Source organism: Phyllopteryx taeniolatus, chromosome 5, assembly GCF_024500385.1.
Source record: "Phyllopteryx taeniolatus isolate TA_2022b chromosome 5, UOR_Ptae_1.2, whole genome shotgun sequence".
NCBI lineage: Eukaryota > Metazoa > Chordata > Actinopteri > Syngnathiformes > Syngnathidae > Phyllopteryx > Phyllopteryx taeniolatus.
The window spans coordinates 9,778,338-9,799,379 of record NC_084506.1 but is presented as its reverse complement, the minus strand read 5'-3'; the positions used below and the strand labels follow the sequence as shown (position 1 = coordinate 9,799,379).

The 21,042-nt window shown below is 43.7% G+C and overlaps 1 protein-coding gene across 9 annotated transcripts in view; it reads left to right on the top strand.

Moving 5' to 3' along the window:
* Nucleotides 1-21,042, top strand: part of brsk2a (BR serine/threonine kinase 2a) — a 152,477-nt gene that overhangs the window by 77,049 nt on the left and 54,386 nt on the right. For all 9 annotated transcript variants that reach the window (XM_061772867.1, XM_061772865.1, XM_061772868.1 and 6 more), the window contains exon 2: nucleotides 10,120-10,214. In XM_061772867.1, the coding sequence (XP_061628851.1) occupies nucleotides 10,120-10,214 (95 nt within the window). The remainder of the gene's footprint in view (nucleotides 1-10,119; nucleotides 10,215-21,042) is intronic.

The following is a 21,042-nucleotide window of genomic DNA, read 5'->3' as shown; positions in this document are numbered from 1 at the left end:
GAATCTCTTTTAAACAATGCAAATGATTGAGTCTGAAGTTAAATGTTTTTTTCCTTTAGGGCTCTAATATTCTCCAGGCAAATTCTGGAGCCCATAATTTACATGTAGAAAAAAATTGTTTGTACGCTACCATTAAGGAAGGAAAGCTCCACAATGGTTACCCTTTTAACCAGATGCTTGGCTTAAAAGATTGTGCAAAAAAACAACAACCCCAAAACAGTTTGACAACCGTCATTTGTACCCAGCCGAGTGAGTTTAAAAAAAAAAAAAAAAAAACAGTAAATCTAATCTGTTGGCCCACAATACAAAAGCCATGCTCAAACCTCGGCTCGGGCCTTTCCGTGTGGAAAACTGGAAATAGGCCTTCCTCCCACACATTCGAAAAACATGCATACATGCAAACTAATCTAATTGATGTATGTGTGCCCTGCGTTTGACTGGCAGCCTGTCTTAGCATGGCCTCAGAAAGGCCTGAGCCGAGGTTCGATCCCAGGTCCTTTTTGTGAGGCAAACGTGCTAACCAGTATGTTGCCGCAATGAAATTCCTTGTATGAATAATGCATTTCGTGCTTTCGTTTCACAAATATGGTATGATGATAAATATTGGCTCGAAATATAATTACGCTCGGGCATCTCCGAGTGAACATGGATTTCCGCACCTTGAAGTCTTTGGAGGAAAGCACATTTTATTTGAACGAATATATTTATCAATTCATTTTTAATGAAGAAACACCTGTACATAGCAATATGTCGAGGTCTTACAAAGGAGTTGTGCATTATAATTTAATGAAGATAATAGCACCACCGTTTTGACTGACAGGATTGAGAAGCATTGATTTAACATTATGTACTGTTGTTATAGTTTGCAGGTTGATGTCGAACTATACGACCGTATATCCTTCTGAGAGCAGTTTCTGTCATACGTCGTTACCCCATGTGGTTACTTACCTGACTACTAATGGACAATTAGTTGCTTTTAAGACTTGGCTTGGGGGTGGGAGGGTCAGAGTTTTGAGACCCGCTGATGACCTAACACTGACAGACCAAGGAGAATGGGGGTTACTTTAAAGATGCTTACTCAGTTTCTGACTCCTGGCAAGGTGCCCTTCAACAAGGCACTGAAACCCCAAATGTTAGTGACTGCTCTCTTACTGCATGCATATGATCTAATTGTACGCGTGTATTTTGGTCTATGTGTATGCACGTAAACAAAACCGTAATTTGCATTTACCATTGCTTGACAGGAATAGATAGAGAATGACCCGCAGAGAGCTGGAACCAAAGTAACAAAGGCTACCATCAGTAAACACACTACGCCGCCAGGGGATCAAATCCTGCAGTGCCAGACGTGTCCCCCTGCTTAAGCCAGTACATGTCCAGGCCCGTCTGAAGTTTGCTAGAGAGCATTTGGATGATCCAGAGGAGGATTGGGAGAATGTCATATGGTCAGATGAAACCAAAAATAAAACGTTTTAGTTTTTGGTAAAAACTCAACTTGTCGTGTTTGGAGGAGAAAGAATGCTGAGTTACATCAGAATACCCGCGACAGTGGGTCAAAACCTTGGGATGACTTACAGAAAGCATTTGACCTCTGTCATTGCCAACACAGGGTATATAACAAAGTATTGAGAGCAACTTTTGTTATTGACCAAATACTTACTTGCCATACATATAGATACTGAACCCCCAGGTGCTCCTGATGCCGTATCATCAGTCGGTGAACGACGACTGTGTTCAAGTGCTTTTGAGTACCGTGAAGGTAGAAAAGTGCTATACAAGTGAAAGCCCATTTGGAAAAATGTGTCAATATTTATGATGTAAAACCTGATTGCGCTATATAACAATTGAATATCGCACGGTTAAATACATGCATTGTATCAAATGACATTCATTGCGTTTATCTCGTTCAAGTTTCACTAAGACAAAGGAATGTTCCAGTTTACTTTTTCGATCTTTGCTAAAGTGTGTAGCCCCCTCATTGGCAAATAAAAGTTAATCAACAAACGGAGTTGGAGTGAGACATTGGGTACCATCCAATATGCTCGCCCATCCTCAAACTTGTTTGCCAGCCACAAATTAGCTTACAAATGAAGTCTGTGAACATATGAGGAGATTAGCTGCCAGGTAAAAATCAAATAACATCCTGCCTCCTTCTTGATGTGTCATTCCAACTTTGATCAAGCTTCCCGCTTGCTCTTGATGTGCAGTGAGTCCAATTTTGTTGTCGGTTGTCAATCATCATTTCCAGTACCGTTCTGAATTTGTCTCATGGGGCCTTCCTGATTGAACCATCTGTGATAATGAATGTGTATCAACAATGAAGTAACTTGAGGTGAATTCTAGCGTGTTTGATCATCTCCTTTCTCATGTGCAGGAAAGACCATTAGTTTTTCTTTTTAACTAGATAGTGTTGCTATGTATTACATATTACTATGCAAGATTTTTCAGTCACTATCAGCATATCCATATTTGCTACTCATTATGTCTAATAGCTGAGTGGAGGTTAGCCAATACACGAGAGGCAGACGTCCTTTGTTTCTCGGTGTTGCTCTCACTCAGTCAGGCAGAAAGTCAAAGGCAAGGCACCGATCCTTTGAGTGGACACTCGCATGTGAGTACACGTTTAGCTTGCACACCAACACATGCTTCGCACACTCCGCAGCCTTGTATCTACGGCCGTCCTTCCTTTCTCTGGATATAGCAGGGGTGTCAAACTCATTTTTGTTAGGGGCCACATCGTAGTTCTAACTTCCCTGAGAGGGCCGTTATGACTGGGAACCCGTACAAATGCATTATCGCCTTCTATAATTACATACACTATACACGTATGCTAGTTTTGAAATCGGAAGCCTATCAAAACATGTTTTTAACTATTACATTTCTTCTCAAAGGGGATTGGCAACAAGAAATGCTTGCAATATCTCAATGTTATAAAATAATGAGCAATTTTGATATTTTGCGAGCAACGAAGCATCATTTGCACATCGAATGATGTGGTGGGCCAGATCCGGCCCCTTGGCCACCAGTTTGACACCTGTGCTGTAGAGGAACGTGTGTGTCTGTCCACATGCGTATGTATGCATGTTTTTGTCCCACCAACTGCGGCCTCTGCAGTGTGCCTGGTGTGGCTAATTAAAATACATCAGCTTGTATTATTCATGAGGCTGTAATTATACATTCCTTTTGCTGATCCCCCATCAGTGGCATTAAAAATAGATCTGAGTGCCTCATTCTCCTCTGCCTGGCTTTCTCTCTGTGTTTTGACTCAGTCTCCGTTGTTTATCTACGGTTACCAGCGCGTCGCCCTCTCCTTGCAGCGGCCACGTGGCCGCGCGATACCTCTCCGCCCTCTTATCTCGCCGTTATCTGCCACCCAGTTTGCTCTGATCTTCCCGTTTTGGTATTTTCACAGTACATCCCTCTGACAGTGTCACTGCTGCTCAATTCTGGCCGGAGCCCCCTATCACTTCAGGCCAGGAGTCAGAGAGGAATATTTAGAATTTGCACCGACATCTAGGCAGCGCGATTTCAAAGAGAAGCGATATCGCTGACTGTGATCAACTTAATGGGTGACATTGCATTCTCAAAAGAGGCAGGCACTATTTCCAAACACTTGACCTAAAATTCGGAATTGAACTTAATATATTCCACTGAATCTATGTTGATGGTGATCTACCACTGAGCGGTGACCAGTGGATGGATATATACATTTTGTATTTAAAGCTGTAGTAGTCGGTGTTGCGGGAAATAGCCACTTGGAGATCATAAGGTCTTGGCTCCTTTTATTTGCATTTCACAATTATATTCTCACGAGCAAGGATATATATACAGGCGCATCTCAATAAATTAGAATACTGTCGGCATGCATGGGAATTCCAACAGTGCAACTCATTAATTTTACAGATTCATTCAACACACATGCTTTTCAGAAGGCCAATTCCAACCTCATTTGCATATTCGAATCCTTTAGACTTTCTTATGCAACATTCTAATTGCTCGCAGATGGTAAAATGTGGGGTTTCATTAGCTGGAAGCTGGAATCATCAAAATACAAACAAATGCATCATAGAAAAATTACTCTTGGTAGTGAATCTATATCGTATACGGGTTTTCTTGAACTGTAGAAATACATGACATTAACTAATTCAAATGTATTCAGATGCACATACCGTCACACCAAAGTCCATCCTTAAAATGTTGGCTGTGATAAATGATGCCTTAACCAATAAATACAGATAGCTATAGTTTATAACATAATAGTTGATATTATTTGTAATGTGTATTCTGCTTTATGCCTGAAGTCGGCCGGGATGGGCTTCAGCTTCCCGCAAGCATGAACATGATAAGAAGTGTACCAAATGCGTGGCTGTAGGCTAGGAGATTTGCAATGGACTTTTACATTCACATGCGGTGTCAAATTTCACATTGGTGAAATGGGGTCTCTGACTTTGAGCTGGTATTACGTTGCACTTTTGCACAGTTTTCTGAAATGCAGCATTAGCAACCTTTCAAATTGGGTAAAGTTGGAGTCCCTTTCTTTGTATCCCTATAATTATTTGTGATATTGGCCAGTTGTCTTTGAAAGAGGTGAAATCTGGTCGAATCTTCTGCTTGATGACCTGCGACAGGACTAGTGACTTACAGTGCCGTGAAAAAGTTTGGCCCCCTTCTCTCAATCTTAGATTTTTGCATAGTTTCCCCCCTTTAATGTTTAAGATCTTCAAACAAATGTAAATAGCAAACAAACATAACCAAGTGAACTTAAAATGCTGTTTTAAAATGGTGATTTCATTTATTAATGAACATTTTTTTTTAATAAACTCGGACTCCGTGTCCCCCGGGACGTTGTCAAAGCTCTTCTGGAGGTGGGAGTTGAAGCTCCTTCTGACAGGGGACTCTGCTAGACGTTCCTAGTAGACCCTGACAATATGTTTGGGTCTGCCAGCTTGGATTGGCATTTTCCCCCACCGTAGGAGCCAACACACCACCAGGTGATGCTCGAGTTGACAGCTCCGCCCCTCTCTTCACCCGAGTGTCTCCGACATGCGAACGTAAGCCAGATGACACGACCACAAAGTCAATCATCAAACTGTCTTAAACAGAGATGGGAACCTTATTCAAATGAATTTTACCCAAACATGGCAGACTATCTAATCATATTAACCGCTAAACAAACCTCGGGTTTAGCAAACAAACTTATTAGCAGACCAACTGAACCCCACACGAGCAAGCACTAGGCTTCGGAAGAAACCTCGAGCAGACCGGTGGGCGTCAGTTCAGGTACACAAGTTTGCTGGCATAGGCACCCAAGTGCATCTAAACAGAAATACGCGGCGCTTGCATGAGCTCTACGTAGTACAGTTCCAGCTGATATGAGAGAATCGAACTATGAGGCAAATGAGAGAAACCTCTCGACATTAGGCCACAGTGCCAATGCACTAATGTCGAGCGGCAAATGGCATCTTCACGTCTTCGCGTACATGCTCGGTTACATCGCGGCCGCAGAAATGGAATGTTATCATAAAGCCACAGAATTTAATGGAATGGACTGATGTGGGATACATTGCTTTGCTGGTGTAATTAGAAACACTGCGCGGTAGGATAACCCACTGCGTGACCGTTATTTCGTGTCATGTACAATATGTTCATTCCAACTGACAGGCGCACTGGGATGTTGTGGTTAATGATTGGTCTTAACTCCTGTCCTTTGACTGAAAGCATGGGATTCCCACGCTCTACTCTGAGGGCTTTCCATCTGGTCAGAAAAAGCTGAAGTAATAAGCCCAGTTTGCACATTTGATTTCCTTTCAAACTCTGATCCCAATGCAGAGCTGTAACCCGCACGTCAAGTATTCGGGGTTAGAGCGCCGCGGTGAAAAGTAGCTCACAGATCTGCGTCTAAGGGCATTGAGCTTCTCTGAGCCCGCGCCTCTTGGGGAGAGAAAGCTAAGCCAGTATAAGCTAATACCATCTGCCAGCATTGGCTTAGGGCTTCTCAAAGATCAGGATTCCAAGCGGGAGAGGTGCGGAAGTGGATCTTTTCCATTTGTCCTGCGCCTCTCCGTAGGAGTTACTTTCGGATGAAATGAAGCCGTCCAACAAAGAGCCTAAGAAGCACATTCATCTTTTTGTGGTGACCGACTGCGTACCCGTGTATGCATTCATGTCATGTTTATAAAAAAAAAAAAAAAAATAGATCAATAAATAAAAAAAGTGCATTTTTGTCATTGTCCTGCTGTGTATAACCTCTATGTGGGATCAATGGCGAGGCAAATTATGTTGGCAGTCGGTCCTCCTGCCACCTGGATGTTCAAGAACAATCGACCACTACATTTGACAAGGAAAGAGCTCTCACAAGTTCACTCCATGACCGACCGGGAAAGCGCTCCCCCTTTCCTTCCTACACTCAATTGTATGAGGAAAAAGAAAAGAAAAAATCTGAGCAAACACAACTCCCACACTAATTTGACAGCGCAAAATAGAGCGGGCTATTTTTTTCCAGAAACACCTCACCAAATGTGTGTCCGTTCACAAGTACGTCATTACAATGGAAATAGCTTTGCAAAGCCCTTTCTTCTCCGACTAAAATTCCAGCCGCGCAATGGCGGAATGTAGCATTCATTCATATGCTGCGCAGTTGTGTTGCTCAGTGAGCTGCGGATCCGAGTTCTCCTTCTCCGTTCCTCCAACAGCTCCTCCACACGCACACGCACACCATTCATCATTGAGGCACAAGGAAAAGGAGTAGAATGCCGGGATGAGGCTGGAGGTCAGTCGATGGTGGCCCCTGCGGCCCACAAGTCCCGGGCTGGTGCCATTATTCTGACTTTGTGTATTAAAGCCAAGGAAGGGCTTTTGATGCTATTGATTTGGAAGGAGGGCGAACGAAAGGAGAAATTGATGCACTCCGCTGATTCAGTGGAGAGTTGCAAACCCAGGTCAGCCTCTCTGTATATTGTTCCTGTGGTTGTAAATAAAGCTACTGCGTGGCGGTGTCTGTCTGCGTGTGCGCTTATTTGCCCCCGGCCGGCCGTGTTTATGCCAAAGCGAAACCTTCGAGCGCAACTCCCCCGAGAGACAACGCAGACACCACTATACCAACAATTTAACAATACAAAGGAACCACTTAAATCACAGGGTGCAGTCATATGCTTGTGCAAATATTTGAGTATGGTTATTGCTTTTGTTATTTAAATAAAAAAAAAAAGAAGAAAAAGGCAACAACAAAAGACCAAATTGAAGTGAAAATAACTACGTATCCTCTGGCAGAAAGGTGCCAGAAAACAACAAACAGGTTTTACTGTACGTAACAATAATAGTAATAATAGCGTCAATGACATCAACAAATCAAATGAAGTGAAATATAATAATAATAACACGACACTGTCAAAGTTCTTATTTCATTCTGTGGTCAGGATAGAAGAAATATGAGCACGTGGTTCACCTGGCCTTCATCAGCTTTCTTCCATAATTGGTAAATATGTGTTTCAAAGGCAAAAAAGATTCTTAATTCTTGTATTTGAAAGGAGCTATAATGTGTCTACACTTGACTTGCCACCATAAGAGCTTCAACACAACACAGTAGGAAAACACCCGAAAGAGTGCAGTGTGTGTCTTCCATCCATCCATCCATTCCATCTACTTATCCGGGGTCGGGTTACGGGGGGCAACAGCCCAAGCAGAGAAGGCCCGGGCCGCCTTCTCCCCGGCCACTTTGTCAATCCCAAGACATTCCCGGGAGTGTTGGGGCATCCTAAGCAGCTGCTTCGGATTTCTCTTGATGACGGATAACAGAGCTTCCCACTCTTTCTTCAGGGGAGTCGTGGAGGGACCTCATTGCAGCTGCTTGTATCTATGATCTCGTTCATACGCTCACTACCCACAGTTTGTGACCATAGAGCGACCGGTATATTCCAGAGCTTTCCCTTTTGGCGCAGGTCCTCCTCCTCCTCCACGATAGACGGACGCGGCAATACGTCTGTCGCTCTTTGCTCCGTTCGGCTCTCGCTAATGAACAAAATACTCTCAAAACACCGAAACTTTTCCCCTGAGCGAGTCACCGTTTCAGCTCGTGGACTCACAAGTAGAGCAGCCCAGGCTCCTTTTCCATCTCTCGAGCACCACTTTTGCACTTAAGGATCGGAAGGATCAGACTGCGTGAATGTGTCGCGTCCTCGAAAGCCATGCACTTCATGTCGATCTGTAGGAATAGCCATTCATTCTATCGATATTTTTTTGGAAATGATGCATCTTTATACAGAGGAGCTTATTTAAATCAAAAAACCATAATGGATAGACTTTTGTCACACAAACAAACAAACAAACAAACGTTAGATATGAGGCAATAATCATGTTTTCCGAAGGATATTGTATTTTGAAGGCATTTATCAAGACTCACGAGCTCGTTTGGCGTCCGTCAGCACGTGATAATCATCACAGGACAGCTGTTCCACATCTTGATCAACTGCGTTACGCTCTCACCCGTTTGTTCAACATGATGTCCTCCTCATCCTCGTCTCTTCTCTGGTTCATCTATGGCCCTGTGAAACCTCGGGGCCTGGCGACCAGACTTCTCTCCATTATTCCTCCGTTAATGACCATCCATATCTGCAAAACGTCATCTTCATCTTTCTCTTTTGCCTCCTGATATAGGTCCTCCCTTATTTATTTATTTATTTATTTATTTATTTATTTTTGAAACAGCCCGCGAATTGAACCACCACCTTAACAAAACTCTTTGGCTATCAGGTTTTTCAGTTTTGCAAACTGTAAGAGTGATGGCAAGATTAAGCAGTGACAGTATAATTGGCTGGCGAACGGTACAGAGCGGCTCCCGCCTCCTACCCAAAGTCACCTGCACTATCGAAGATGTATGAATCGAGGAAATCCAAACAATTATTCGGAAATCACGATTCGCTTTTTTTCCAAATCCCCAAATTCAGACACCTCTAAAATACAACGGGGTCTGGGTGCACACAAATACCGAATCTGAGCGATTTTCCGGAGAAAGTACCACTCCGAAGTCCCACACAACTGCCAACTTGGGTGACTTCATACGAGACTTCAGTCGAACTTAAGTGAAAATCAAAGCATTGAATCGGTACGTGTTCTGCGCAAAAGAATAGCATGGTTCCACTGTAAGTGCACACCCATATAGTTGTTTTCCACTTTGCCTGTGACTGATGTTGTCAGGGGATCTTTATTAAGGCAGAGCGGGCTGACTTGAATTTTCTTTGTGCAGCGAATAACCGGATTTAGTTGAGTTTGCAATGCCATGTTAATAGCGGCGCCAGCGTCGGAACGCTTGCTGAGAATCATTGAAGTCTTCTCAAGTGAAGCCTTTGTTTTTCTGAAATGTCAGCATGTCTAATTGGTAATAACATTTTTGCCATGTTATTTCATTCACGTACGTCGTGTATGCCGGTCTTTCGCAGGCTGCGTATGCGTGTGCGTTGGATTGCGGCTATTTAGCACGTTATAGGAATCAATAACACCAATGGCCCGCTCTCGTGCGGTTTTTACGATTCAAATAAACCCGGGGAAGTGTCACTTCAACATCAACATTATGGACTTGAAGTCACAAGGCATTTTACATCAGTGTGGTCAATAAACAGCTTCACACATCACGATATATCACATTTATTGCAGCATACACCAGCCCATTAAAAGCTATAGTAGAGGTACTTTACTTTGAGTCTTAGCGCCGAGACACCCGCTGTTTCTTGTCCCGTGGCAGCCCATGCGTTTGGTACCTGGGCCTTCAGTTCGGCCTTATCCGCCTAATACCGCCCCTGTCATAATAAATAAATATAGAAACCGTCAATATTATACAAAACGCAATACACCAGCACTTAACTATGCTACATCCATCATATGGAGCAGTACAAATCATAACGAAATCAAAATAGAACAACACTGTACTCAAAATCGGGTGCTGATTATTAAATGTACAGTATCAATGATCAATGTGCGCTGATTCAGAGTTTTGCTTATGACCAAGCGTTCGGAAGATGGAAAAATGCTGACATCCTTGCAAGAATGAATTTGAACTCTGCCCTGTTCTTCAGCATTTGCAGAAATACGAGTTTGACTCGATGAACCGTTTTGTTTGTTTTGTAGGATTGGTCAAGCTCGGAGTTCACTGTGTAACGGGCCAGAAGGTCGCCATAAAGATCGTCAACCGTGAGAAACTCAGCGAGTCGGTACTCATGAAGGTAAGTCACCCTCTTTCTCCGTAAACACGTTGGGTTTGTTGGAAGGATTGTGGCGCAACATGGAAGGGAGAGAAGCAGCACCTCTGGTCTCAATTTGTGAGGAAGAAAGCATCAAATGAACGCCGCCCACTATCCCATCCTCTAGCTTTCTTTTTCTTGCTACTTTGCACGTCCTGGAAAACTTGTCAGCGCTTCTAGCACATCGAGTAGTTAAGGCTCCCAGTTGCGTCTATATCTCTTTGTGTCAACTGGCAGACCGAGGGGACGCTGTGGAAATCAGAAGGCTGTGTCCTCAATTGAGGATAGTTCTTTATGACCGGCTGCGTGTTGCTTGCCGCTCGGCAGAATAAATTTGGGACGATCAGACGCCTCCGTCATGCTTCCCCGATGGTTATGCAATCGTGGCCTTCTCAATTCTGAGCTCCAGTGTGGCAAACACACTCTCCCCAGACCGAACCTCCCAAAAAGGCCTCCTGTCCTTGTCTTTGAAGCTGCATGATTTGATCAAGATTCAGCGAGAAGAATATCTGCAAACAGATGTCCAAATCTCATAGCGGGTTTGTGGTTTTCGATGATGTGTTTACTGTGATCTCATCACACTTGATAGTCCTACATGAACTTTATGGTTTGTTAATAGAAGTCATGAGTGAGTTTATTGTGCTTCGTGGAGAATAATGTGACGACGTGTATTGTTTTTTCCTTTTTTTTATTTTATTTTACTGTAGTGTGTAAAGAGCTTTGGGGTTCCACTCATCAGAAGGCTTTTGATGAGAAAATGATGTTCATGTTGTTTATTTGTCATTAGGCAGATGATAATATACTGTAATGGGAATGAACACTGGTTTGTGCTTCCCCCCCCCCCCCATGGGAAACTGTGCACAGGAGTCCAAAAAAAAAACCAAAAACACATTAATGTAGAGTAAGTATTTATCTTGCTCAACTTTGGACATTAAACTGGTTGAATGACTAATCACTCAAAGATACGACATATACTAAGAAGTTATAGTATATTAATGGGCTGAAACTGATTTTGTTTTGTTTTTTTATTGAACCCAATGCATTTTATTTTGAAAAAAAATGTATGTTTTTTCAAAATAAAATCAAAATAAGTGAGCAGAAACCTACTGCTTAACGAAAACAGCAAATAGTGTCCTTAAGTTACTTCAGTAAAAAGAAAGAAACAAAAAAAAAAACTTCAAACTTAAGATATATGCAGTCTGTAAAAAATGAATGTGAATCTAGACTAGAATCCCCTTTTATTGTCATGAACATGCATGCATGCACTCGAAATGTGTTCTCTGCATTTAACCCATCAAAGTGAACACACACGCACACACACACACACACACACGTTAGTGGAACACACTGGAGCAGGGGGCAGCATTTCGGGGTATCGGTGTCTTGCTCAAGGACACCACAGCCGTGAGTCCGGGAGATGTTGGCGGATGGTCCGGTCAGGGTCTTGAACCTAGGTCCCCCGCGGTGGCAGGCCACGAGCTTAACTTCAGCCTTAACAGTATGACCGTCCAGGAGGCGGGTTCCACCCGATCTACACAACAACAATAATAACAACATGCGTAATTAACAAAACCAGATCTGGCCAAGCTTACAAAAAAAATGTCTGCTGCACTTTAGGTTCCTAAGAGCAAAGTGGCCTCCATAATCCTGAAATGGAAGACGTTTGGGACGACCAGAACCCTTCCTAGAGCTGGCCGTCCGGCCAAACTGAGCAGTCGGGGGAAAGGGTGAAAGATTTAAGGGGGTCTGAATACTGTCCGTAGCCCCTGTAGTTCATGGAGCACATAGCATCTGCTAAACTTTTCTTTTCTTGGATTTATCCATGATTTACCTAGCGGAGGTCGAACAGCTCAAGTGCCAGGTGTCGCAAATTGGCACTTGTGACGCATATTTTGAGCCATCCTAAAAAACCAAAAAAAGTTGTATTTTCATGTGACACAAACACAAACAAAATATTCAAATTCAGAAACAAACGAAAATAAAATGACTTTTAAATGAAATCTTTATTCCCCAAAGTCACTGAGAACCACAGCTCAAGGATGAAAGAGCCCCATGCGGCTCTGGAGCCACGGGTTGCTGACCCCTACTCTTGGCTGCACCCTAGCGATGACCTTCACTTTCTGTCTTTGACGACGGTATGATGGAAGATTTTAGTGAAAGCGTGACTTTTTCCAACTGCGGTGTGCCTTAAAACCGCTAAACTGCCCATCATACCCCCTTTGTGACTGTTTTCAGTGATTCTATTATTATGTGTTGCACTGATAGCAAATGTTAGAGGTTTTACATATAATACAGGTTTTTACCGACAAACCGTTTGTGCTTGTCAGCGCTCCTGCCGAGCAGTCCTTTTCACTTCCCTCGCAAAAATTGCTCCTTGTTTTGACGGAATACTGAGCCACAGGGATAGAGGACAACAAGATACTGCCGTCAGAAAAATTGCGCTTAACAGGACTCGCGCTGAGGCCGCGACGTAATTGTTTGCTTCGGAGATGGAAAGCGGGGCGAAGACTTGCTTACACTACAGATTCTACAAATGGAAAAGGAATTCCTTCATTTGCATTTCTTCTGCGGCAGAATCTTTCACTCTCTCTCAATGAAATGTCATTGCTGCTCTGATAAGCAGTCAATATTAATAATTCCCTCGGTTTGACAATGTCTCCCCAGTTTACTCACGACTCTCACGCTGCAGGCGACATCTTTTAATTGTTGCTTTCCTTGGTTTACGGTGGTCCCAACATATATTTATAGGTTCCCAAGCTCAGTTATTACCATACTTCCAGTTTTTCCTTGAATTGTATATCTCATCGAGAAGTGGCACTAGGGAAGTCCCGATCCACCTTTTTCACTCCCAATCCAAGACCGACGTTGCAGCCTTCAATTTTGGCCGATACCAATATCGGTCTGATCCGATAGCAGCAATAATCATTCATACATTACTTATTTTTCAGTATGGAATGTTAAAAAAGGCTTGAAGAAGTGATATTACTCAAACAGAGAACAATAATCAGCAACAGTAGATCTGAGAAAAACAGACCCATTTACTAGTAACCAATGGGTTACATAAAGTAACTTTAAAATAAGAATGTACTACAATTGAATGAAATCAATACAAATATTAAGAAATCCTGAAAAAATAACTTCAATCAAACAAATAACAAAAATCTATACCGCTATTTAAATTGCAACATAACCACTTCTAAACTTAAACATGAGCATATTCTACATTTAAATCAATTTAATAAAAAATAAATTCGAAACCCATGAAAATTCATCTCAAATAATAAATTCAAACTATACTTTTAAAGTGCAAAATAACTATGAAAGTTCATTTCAGTTCTTTTTGAAAATTGTCAGTATATGATGGGAACATCATTTGCTTTCTCCACGTTTTCAACTTCTTGATGCAACTGGGGCTCAGTTTTCTTGGCAGTCGCTGTTCCTGTTGTGCAAGGCCTCTGATTGATGAAATTATTTTGTTATCTAAGTTTAGTTTTACACTGAACTTACAACCCCAATTCCAATGAAGTTGCGATGTTGTGTTAAACATAAATAGAAACAGAATACAATGATTTACAAATCATGTTCATCCTGTATTTAATTGAATACACTACAAAGGCAAGATATTTCATGTTCAAGCTGATCAAATAATCATTACCTTAGAATTTGATGGCTGCAACACGTTCCAAAAAAGCTGGGACGGGGGCAACAAACACGTGTTTGGAACATCCCACAGGTGAACAGGCTCATTGGGAACAGGGGGGTGCCGTGCCGTGATTGGGTAGAAAAGGAGCTTCCCTCAATTGCTCAGTCAGTCACAAGCAAAGATGGGGCGAGGTTCACCTCTTTGTCAACAAGTGCGGGAGAAAATAGTCCAACTGTTTAAGGACAATGTTCCTCAACGTACAATTGCAATTGCAAGGAATTTCGGGATTTCATCATCTACGGTCCATAATATCATCAAAAGGTTCAGAGAATCTGGAGAAATCACTGCATGGAAGCGGCAAGGCCGAAAACCGACATTGAAGGCCCGTGACCTTCGATCCCTCGGGCGGCACTGCATCAAAAACCGACATCAATGTGTAAAGGATTTCACTACATGGGCTCAGGAACACTTCAGGAAACCAATGTCAGTAAATACAGTTCGGCGCTACATCCGGAAGTGCAACTTAAAACTCTACTATGCAAAGCAAAAGCCATTTATCAACAACACCCACAAACGCTGCCGGCTTCTCTGGGCCCGAGCACATCTAAGATGGACTGACGCGAAGTGGAAAAGTGTTCTGTGGGCCAATGAGTTTTACATAAAAAAAATAAAAATAAATAAAGAATTTAAAAAACCTCACAGTAAACCACCAAACACAAATATCATAAAAACTATCAAAGTTGTTGAATTGAACACAAATGTGCACCAATGCACAAAGCAAGATCCATAAAGAGATGGATGAGACTTTGGTGTGGATAAACTTGACTGGCAACATTCCCTACACACACACACACACACACACCTAAACCTTGTGGAAAGCATTTTCAGAAGAATTAAAGCTACACACACGCATCCGCCTTTGCCGATCTGTGGCCGGCAGCGGTTTCTGCTCTGTAGAGGGGAAACACTGTAGCATCAAATGTCCATATTTAGTTTGGCTTCTTGTCAGTGTGTGTCCCACTGTCCCAGGTGTCTCAGTTCTTTTGTCCATATAGCGTGTGCTCGTTTTATCACTTGTAGCAGCAGTGGTTATTTTCAAACATAGTTTGTTGATGGTCTAGCACAGTATTGCCTCGTCATGTTCCAACTCATGACGGCAAACGTTTTTCTTGAATCCAGAAAGCACTTTTTCTAAATTGTCTCACTGCTGCACATTTGCATCGAGGCGTGTGCTCCTGCCAGGATGTGAGAGCGATCGGGTCACTTTTTTTTCTTATGCTAATATCTTGGGTCCCCACCGTACCATTAGAGGAGCGAATGACTCCTCATTTATGTGCGTGTGCGTGCGTGCGTGCGTGTGTGTTTAACGCCACTCGAGTTACCCACATTTACAGTACTATACGCATTTTGAATCGCCCTCCTGCCCCGTGCCCCGTGCCCTTCGCCCGACTGGCCTTGGGAATTGGAAGTCCGTGCACAGGACGAGAGACGTTGAATTAATTGTCCAACTAATGTTGACCTCTTTAAGTCCACAGCCCCGCAGACTGTAACGCCGCATGATTGCATTGCTAGATGAACTTTGCAACAGATATTGAGTTTTAGCTTTGAAGAACGGGCACCAGTGAAGGTTTGACGAATTGTAGTCTTTCCTCCAGAATAAACCATTTTGAGTTTTTCAATACTGATGGATTCATGTTCAAAGTCATCCTCCTGGTGACGTAGAGGTTGACTGCCAAATGAATAAAAATGTTCCTGGGAAGAATTCAACATTGGTGAGGTCTTCGTGCTAAACCCATTATTGAATGGCTGTTCCTGTGAGTGTTTGTTACTTTATTTTAGCCTCTCTCGCTGCTTTAAATGCCCCCCTGCCATCCAATTTTATTCCACAGTTTTAAGCCTAACGAAGGTCAAAATGAGTCTGACGTGGTGGTTTAAGTTTGACATCTATGCGGTTTCTCAATTGAATACAAAAGTCAATAAATGGGCATAGGCGAAGGCTTGCAAAACAGGTGGAATTGACTCCGTTACTCCGATACATGCCCACTCAGCCGCATGGCAACGCGGCATTCCCAGGTTTTAAGCGAACGAGTCTCAGCCACTGCCGAGCCATAGAAATATCCATCCATCCATTTTCTGTACCGCTTATCCTCACACGCGTCGTGAGGCGTGCCGGCGCCTATCCCAGCTATCCTCAGGCGAGAGGCGGGGTTCACCCTGAACCGGTCGCCGGCCAATCGCAGGGCACATATAAACAAACAACCATTCGCACAATTACGTGCAATTTAGAGTCTAATCAGCCTACCACATGTTTTTGGGATGTGGGAGGAGAGCGAAGCACCCGGAGAAAACCCACGCAGGAACGGGGAGAACATGCAAACTCCACACAGGCGGGGCTGGGATTTGAACCCCGGTCCCAGAACTGTGAGGCACCTGTGCTCTACCAGTCACCCACCGTGCCGCCCCATATAAGTACAGTCTATGAAATATACATAGGTTGTGTTTTACAACAATGCTTCAATTCCCTTTTGGCGGGCCAACAATTCAACGCTTGGCGCATTCTGCTTCACGTCGATAGTAACGGGGACAGTCGCCAGCCGCAAGGGGCGTGGCGTGGAGAGGAAAAAAAGACGCACACATTCCAACAACTCCTATAACAGGCAGAGTGGCATGCGGCCGGGGTGACGCGTCGCGCCGGCCGTGGCCGATTACAGCCCGCCTTCACCGATGAAGAGAACCGAGGTGGGAGGAGCACATCAATGTGCCGCAAATGAATGGAGGGAGGGAGGCAGTTACTGCGCACTTAAGCACAGCGAGGGGCGCTGGCCGCCCCAAGCTGCTGTCAAGACTCGAGCAGACGCCGTGATGTGGGCCAATCGGAGCCAAGCTGTTTTCCATATTACAATTGGAGCCATCCAACCAGAGCAACAGAAAAGACCAACGAGAATACCTTGAAATAATGATTGCGATTGTGAGACGAGAATCTTGTTGCCGTTAACTGCACTCTGACGAGCTTTACCATTGAGATCAGAGGTTTCTCTGTAGTAGCTCTGTGACTTTTAATCCGCTGTTTGGTTTCAGGGCAGGTTAAATTGTTGCAAGCGGCGACTTCCATCATCTCGCTGGGAGACCAGAGTATCTTTAGAGCGCAGCAGTGTGTGTGTGTGTGTGTGTTTGCCGTTGATATGATGCTGCCACCGCTGCTGGGATAGGAGCAACTCATTTGCCAGAGTGACTCGCTCTGGTCCTCAAGCAGCACAACTTCAAAGTTCCTCTGCGGTACCCGAATCGAGATAGAAAAAGAGGGGGAGGTAGAAGAACTGAGTTGAGGATGTGTGAAGTGGATGGATGCGGTGACTTTGCACTTAAGCAAAGTGAGAGTCCTTGTTTGCAGACCCCTGATGTTTGACATGTCCCATGGTTTTAAAATTGAACAGAGTAGAAGACAAAGAAGGATTCCCACCTGTAGAATAGTCCACAAAAGCGCCAGGAAAGCCGGTTGAAATACCTGGAACTTGACCCTCAAGAACGGATCAACGCTCTTTTTCCCGTGAGGTCAGAATGAACACGATCAATTGTGCTTTTAATTCTACACCTCTTTTCCACGAGAGAGTATTTCGCTTCTTTTGTGAGACTACATTTGTTAATTTTGTACATCTGTCTAACACAGTTTGTTTACGCGTGATAGTTGGATCAATGGCTGCGCTTGAATACACCTCATCTCAAACAACTAATGGACTCAAGACACACAGCAAAGCAAGTGATAAAGTAGCTACATATATTGCAGCGGGCGGCCGAGGAGCAAAACGTCGGAGGCGAAGATGAATCGCACTTGCTTTAATCTTGTTATCCCGACATTTCTGTGACACCACTGCAGCTTTGTTTTCTGCCATCTCTACCTGCCCTCCTAACGATTATGGATTGACCATTCCCTCCCATCTGAGCTGTGCCGCAGGTGACGAGAGGATATAGGAATGCTTCCAACACATACATTAAGTATCACACTCTCTCGAACTATATGTTGAGCGCGTGTGTATACGGCAGCTTTAATGCCGACAGGGAGTAAAATAAATGTCTTTCGTATGTTGCAGCCTTTCAAGTTGCAGTTTGCTTCACTACAAAGCCAGAAGCCGGGGTTTTGCGCACCATTTATACCTCATAGAATGGAAGCGCAGATTGAGTGTTCAATTGTGGTGTTGCAGAAACAGCTTCAAGTCATGCAACAACTAACCAGTAGGACAAGAGGAGAGAGGACAGAAAAGGGCAGGACAGGAAGTAGGAAATGAGCAAGGCAGTGCTGCTGATGAGTGGTGCGGTGGGATGCTTTCATAGTGTCTAAACACCTGTAAGAACCTGTGAGTTGATATCTCAATACAACCTGTGTTATTATTTGAACGAACACAATATCACATGCACGTCAGTCAACTGGCCGGCACGGCGGTCGACTGTTTAGCACATCTGCCTCACAGTTCTGAGGAGCGGGGTTCAAATCCCGGCCCCGCCGGTGTGGAGTTTGCATGTTCTTCCCGTTCTTTTCTCCGGGCACGCCGATTTCGTCCCACATCCCAAAAACATGCGCGCGAGGTTGATTGAAGACTCTAAATTGCCCGTAGGTGGGAATGCGAGTGCGAATGGTTGTTTGTTTGTATGTGCCCTGCGATTGGCTGGCGACCGGTTCAGGGTGCACCCCGCCTCCCGCCCGATGACAGCCGGGCTAGGCTCCAGCAGCCTGCGACCCATGTGAGGATAAGCGGCAATGAGACTTAGTCAAGCGGTGTACAGAGTGGCTGAGCCCACACATGAGGAAGCCCCTCCCCATCCTACAGCTAGCTCTAAATTCCTCTTTTATTTGTCATTGAGAGTGTGTAGCTGTAGATTTGCACCCAGTATGCAGTAGAGACTGAGAGGTCTTTTCCCATTTTGCGATTGGTAAGTGTGTTGCATTAGTACTTGAGATTCATTTGTATGTATCCTTGAATGTATACTGAAATGAGTTTTTGGTTTTGTGGGAGTAGTTGTCCTATTTTCTGAACAAAAACGGGTAGTTCTAAAGCGTTTTTTTTAGGATTGCTATTCTTACTTTATAGTATGGAATGACGTTACCACCTCTAATTTGAAATTCTTGGAGTAAACTTTCACATGAAATGAGTGCATTGTTTTTGATGAAGTGATATAGGGGGTCAATTCTACTTTGTTCCCATGTGCTGCAGTAAAGGTTTATTTTGTTCATCTCCAAATCGGGAGCGTGCCGGATTGGGAAGGAACGATATGGTGCTGACTGAGATTGGGTGGTTTCTAGACTTTTCCGCCAAGACGATGTGCCTGCAATAATCGGATTCTTAAAACAATTGTGGCGTTTGACCACAAACCACAAACGGATAAATGGGAGGTCTATAAGTTTGGTGGTATTGCAGTCTATGTGTTCTAGTTTCGGCCAAGATTATTGTTCAACATTTGGATGTAACCATTAATGAGGCACCGTATTTGGCTAGCTAAGTAATCGCGTTGGAAGTTGGTGCGTCAAGTCCCCCTTCTCTTTTACTTTTCTGAAGGGCAGATGGTACGGTGGTCTGGAAGCGAAAAACAATATAACAAATTGTGAGACACTTTTACATTTCAGAAAACAAAATAACAAAAGATCAAATACTTTTACAAAAGACCTTGCAATGCTTCTTTCGCTGTGCTACGTTTCCGATTTCATACGGGTCATCTCCGTTGACCAGTCTTACACCGCGTAGCCGGCGTTATTGAGTGGATGACCAGTATTGAGCAGACTCGGCTGTCAGTGACCAGGCTTTGTATCCGGGTAATGTTCAGAGATAATTAGTGAGCTGACTGAGCCACTGTCAGGTCATCACCCTTGCCTGCTTGAATTCCTACACCAAATAAGAATCATTGTTCAATCATTGCTCACTTTCTTTGTTTGGGTTGTTTTCTGTTGTTAGCGCTGTGACATGCATTCACACCCAAGTTGCCAGTGGTGTCCTACATTAAATTAGACATCCATCCAGCCATTTTCTGCACCGCTTATCCTCACTAGGGTCGCGGTTGTCTTCGGGCGAGAGGCGGGGTACACCCTGAACTGTTTGCCAGCCAATTTGCACATACAAACAAACGAGCATTCGCACTCACATTCACACCTACGGGCAGTTTAGAGTCTTCAATCAACCTACCACGCATGTTTTTGGGATGTGGGAGGAAAACCGGAGTACCCGGAGAAAATGCCACGCAGGCACGGTGAAAACAAACAAAAACAAACTCCACAGAGGCGAGGCCGGATTTGAACCCGCAACCTCAGAACTGTGAGGCAGATGTGCTAACTCGTTGGCCACCGTGCCACCTTAAGTAACACATTCCTGTTAAAATACATACTTTTTTTGCGACACAACAACAGAGCAGGTTTCACTCTACTTGATCCTACATTCCCAAATCATCCTTCGAAGGTTATTTGAAAACTCTAAACTGTCATTAGAATGAGAGTGTGAATGGTTGTTTCAGTCTACGTGTGCCCTGCGAATGGCCGGCATCAAGCCCAGGCCGCACCGTGCCTCGTTCCCAATCGGTCAGATGCGCTGTATATTTTGGGCGGTTGCGATGCCAAAACAAAGCAAAAGAAAAAACCAAAAATTCAACTTTCTGGCAGACTTGTGAATAGTTTAGCCATTACTGACCGACTGTTCTGGCAATTGTTCATGAGTTCCTCCACATTGACTAAAGCCCCAGTTAAAGTTTAGAAAAAGCTAGCTAAAATCATGATACTGTCATCACCATGCTTCGTGTGTGTTGTGTTGGAACATGAAGTGTGAGGGAAAATATGCAATCCCCCAAAATCCCCTTTCCCAAAAACAAGCTTGAAAGGTAGCTCTTATTATTTAGGAAGTTTATAAAAACTGTATGAAAATAATATGGCCTAATCCTAATCCCCTTATCACTTTGAAGGACAAAATGTGTTTTTGTGAAAAAATGTGAATGCAGTCTGCGCCGTGTTCAGAATGTGTTACAGTAGGACTAGTTTGTGTAGTGCACTGAAATTTGCAAGAACCTATACTGTATCCGAGTTCAAATGATTTGTGATTACCCCCACGCCCGCAAAAGTCAGAAAGGCTTTTCTTTTTTCACCAGTTTTCCTCATTATAATTAGTGACTGCCTCTTGTGAACTGCAAACTGTT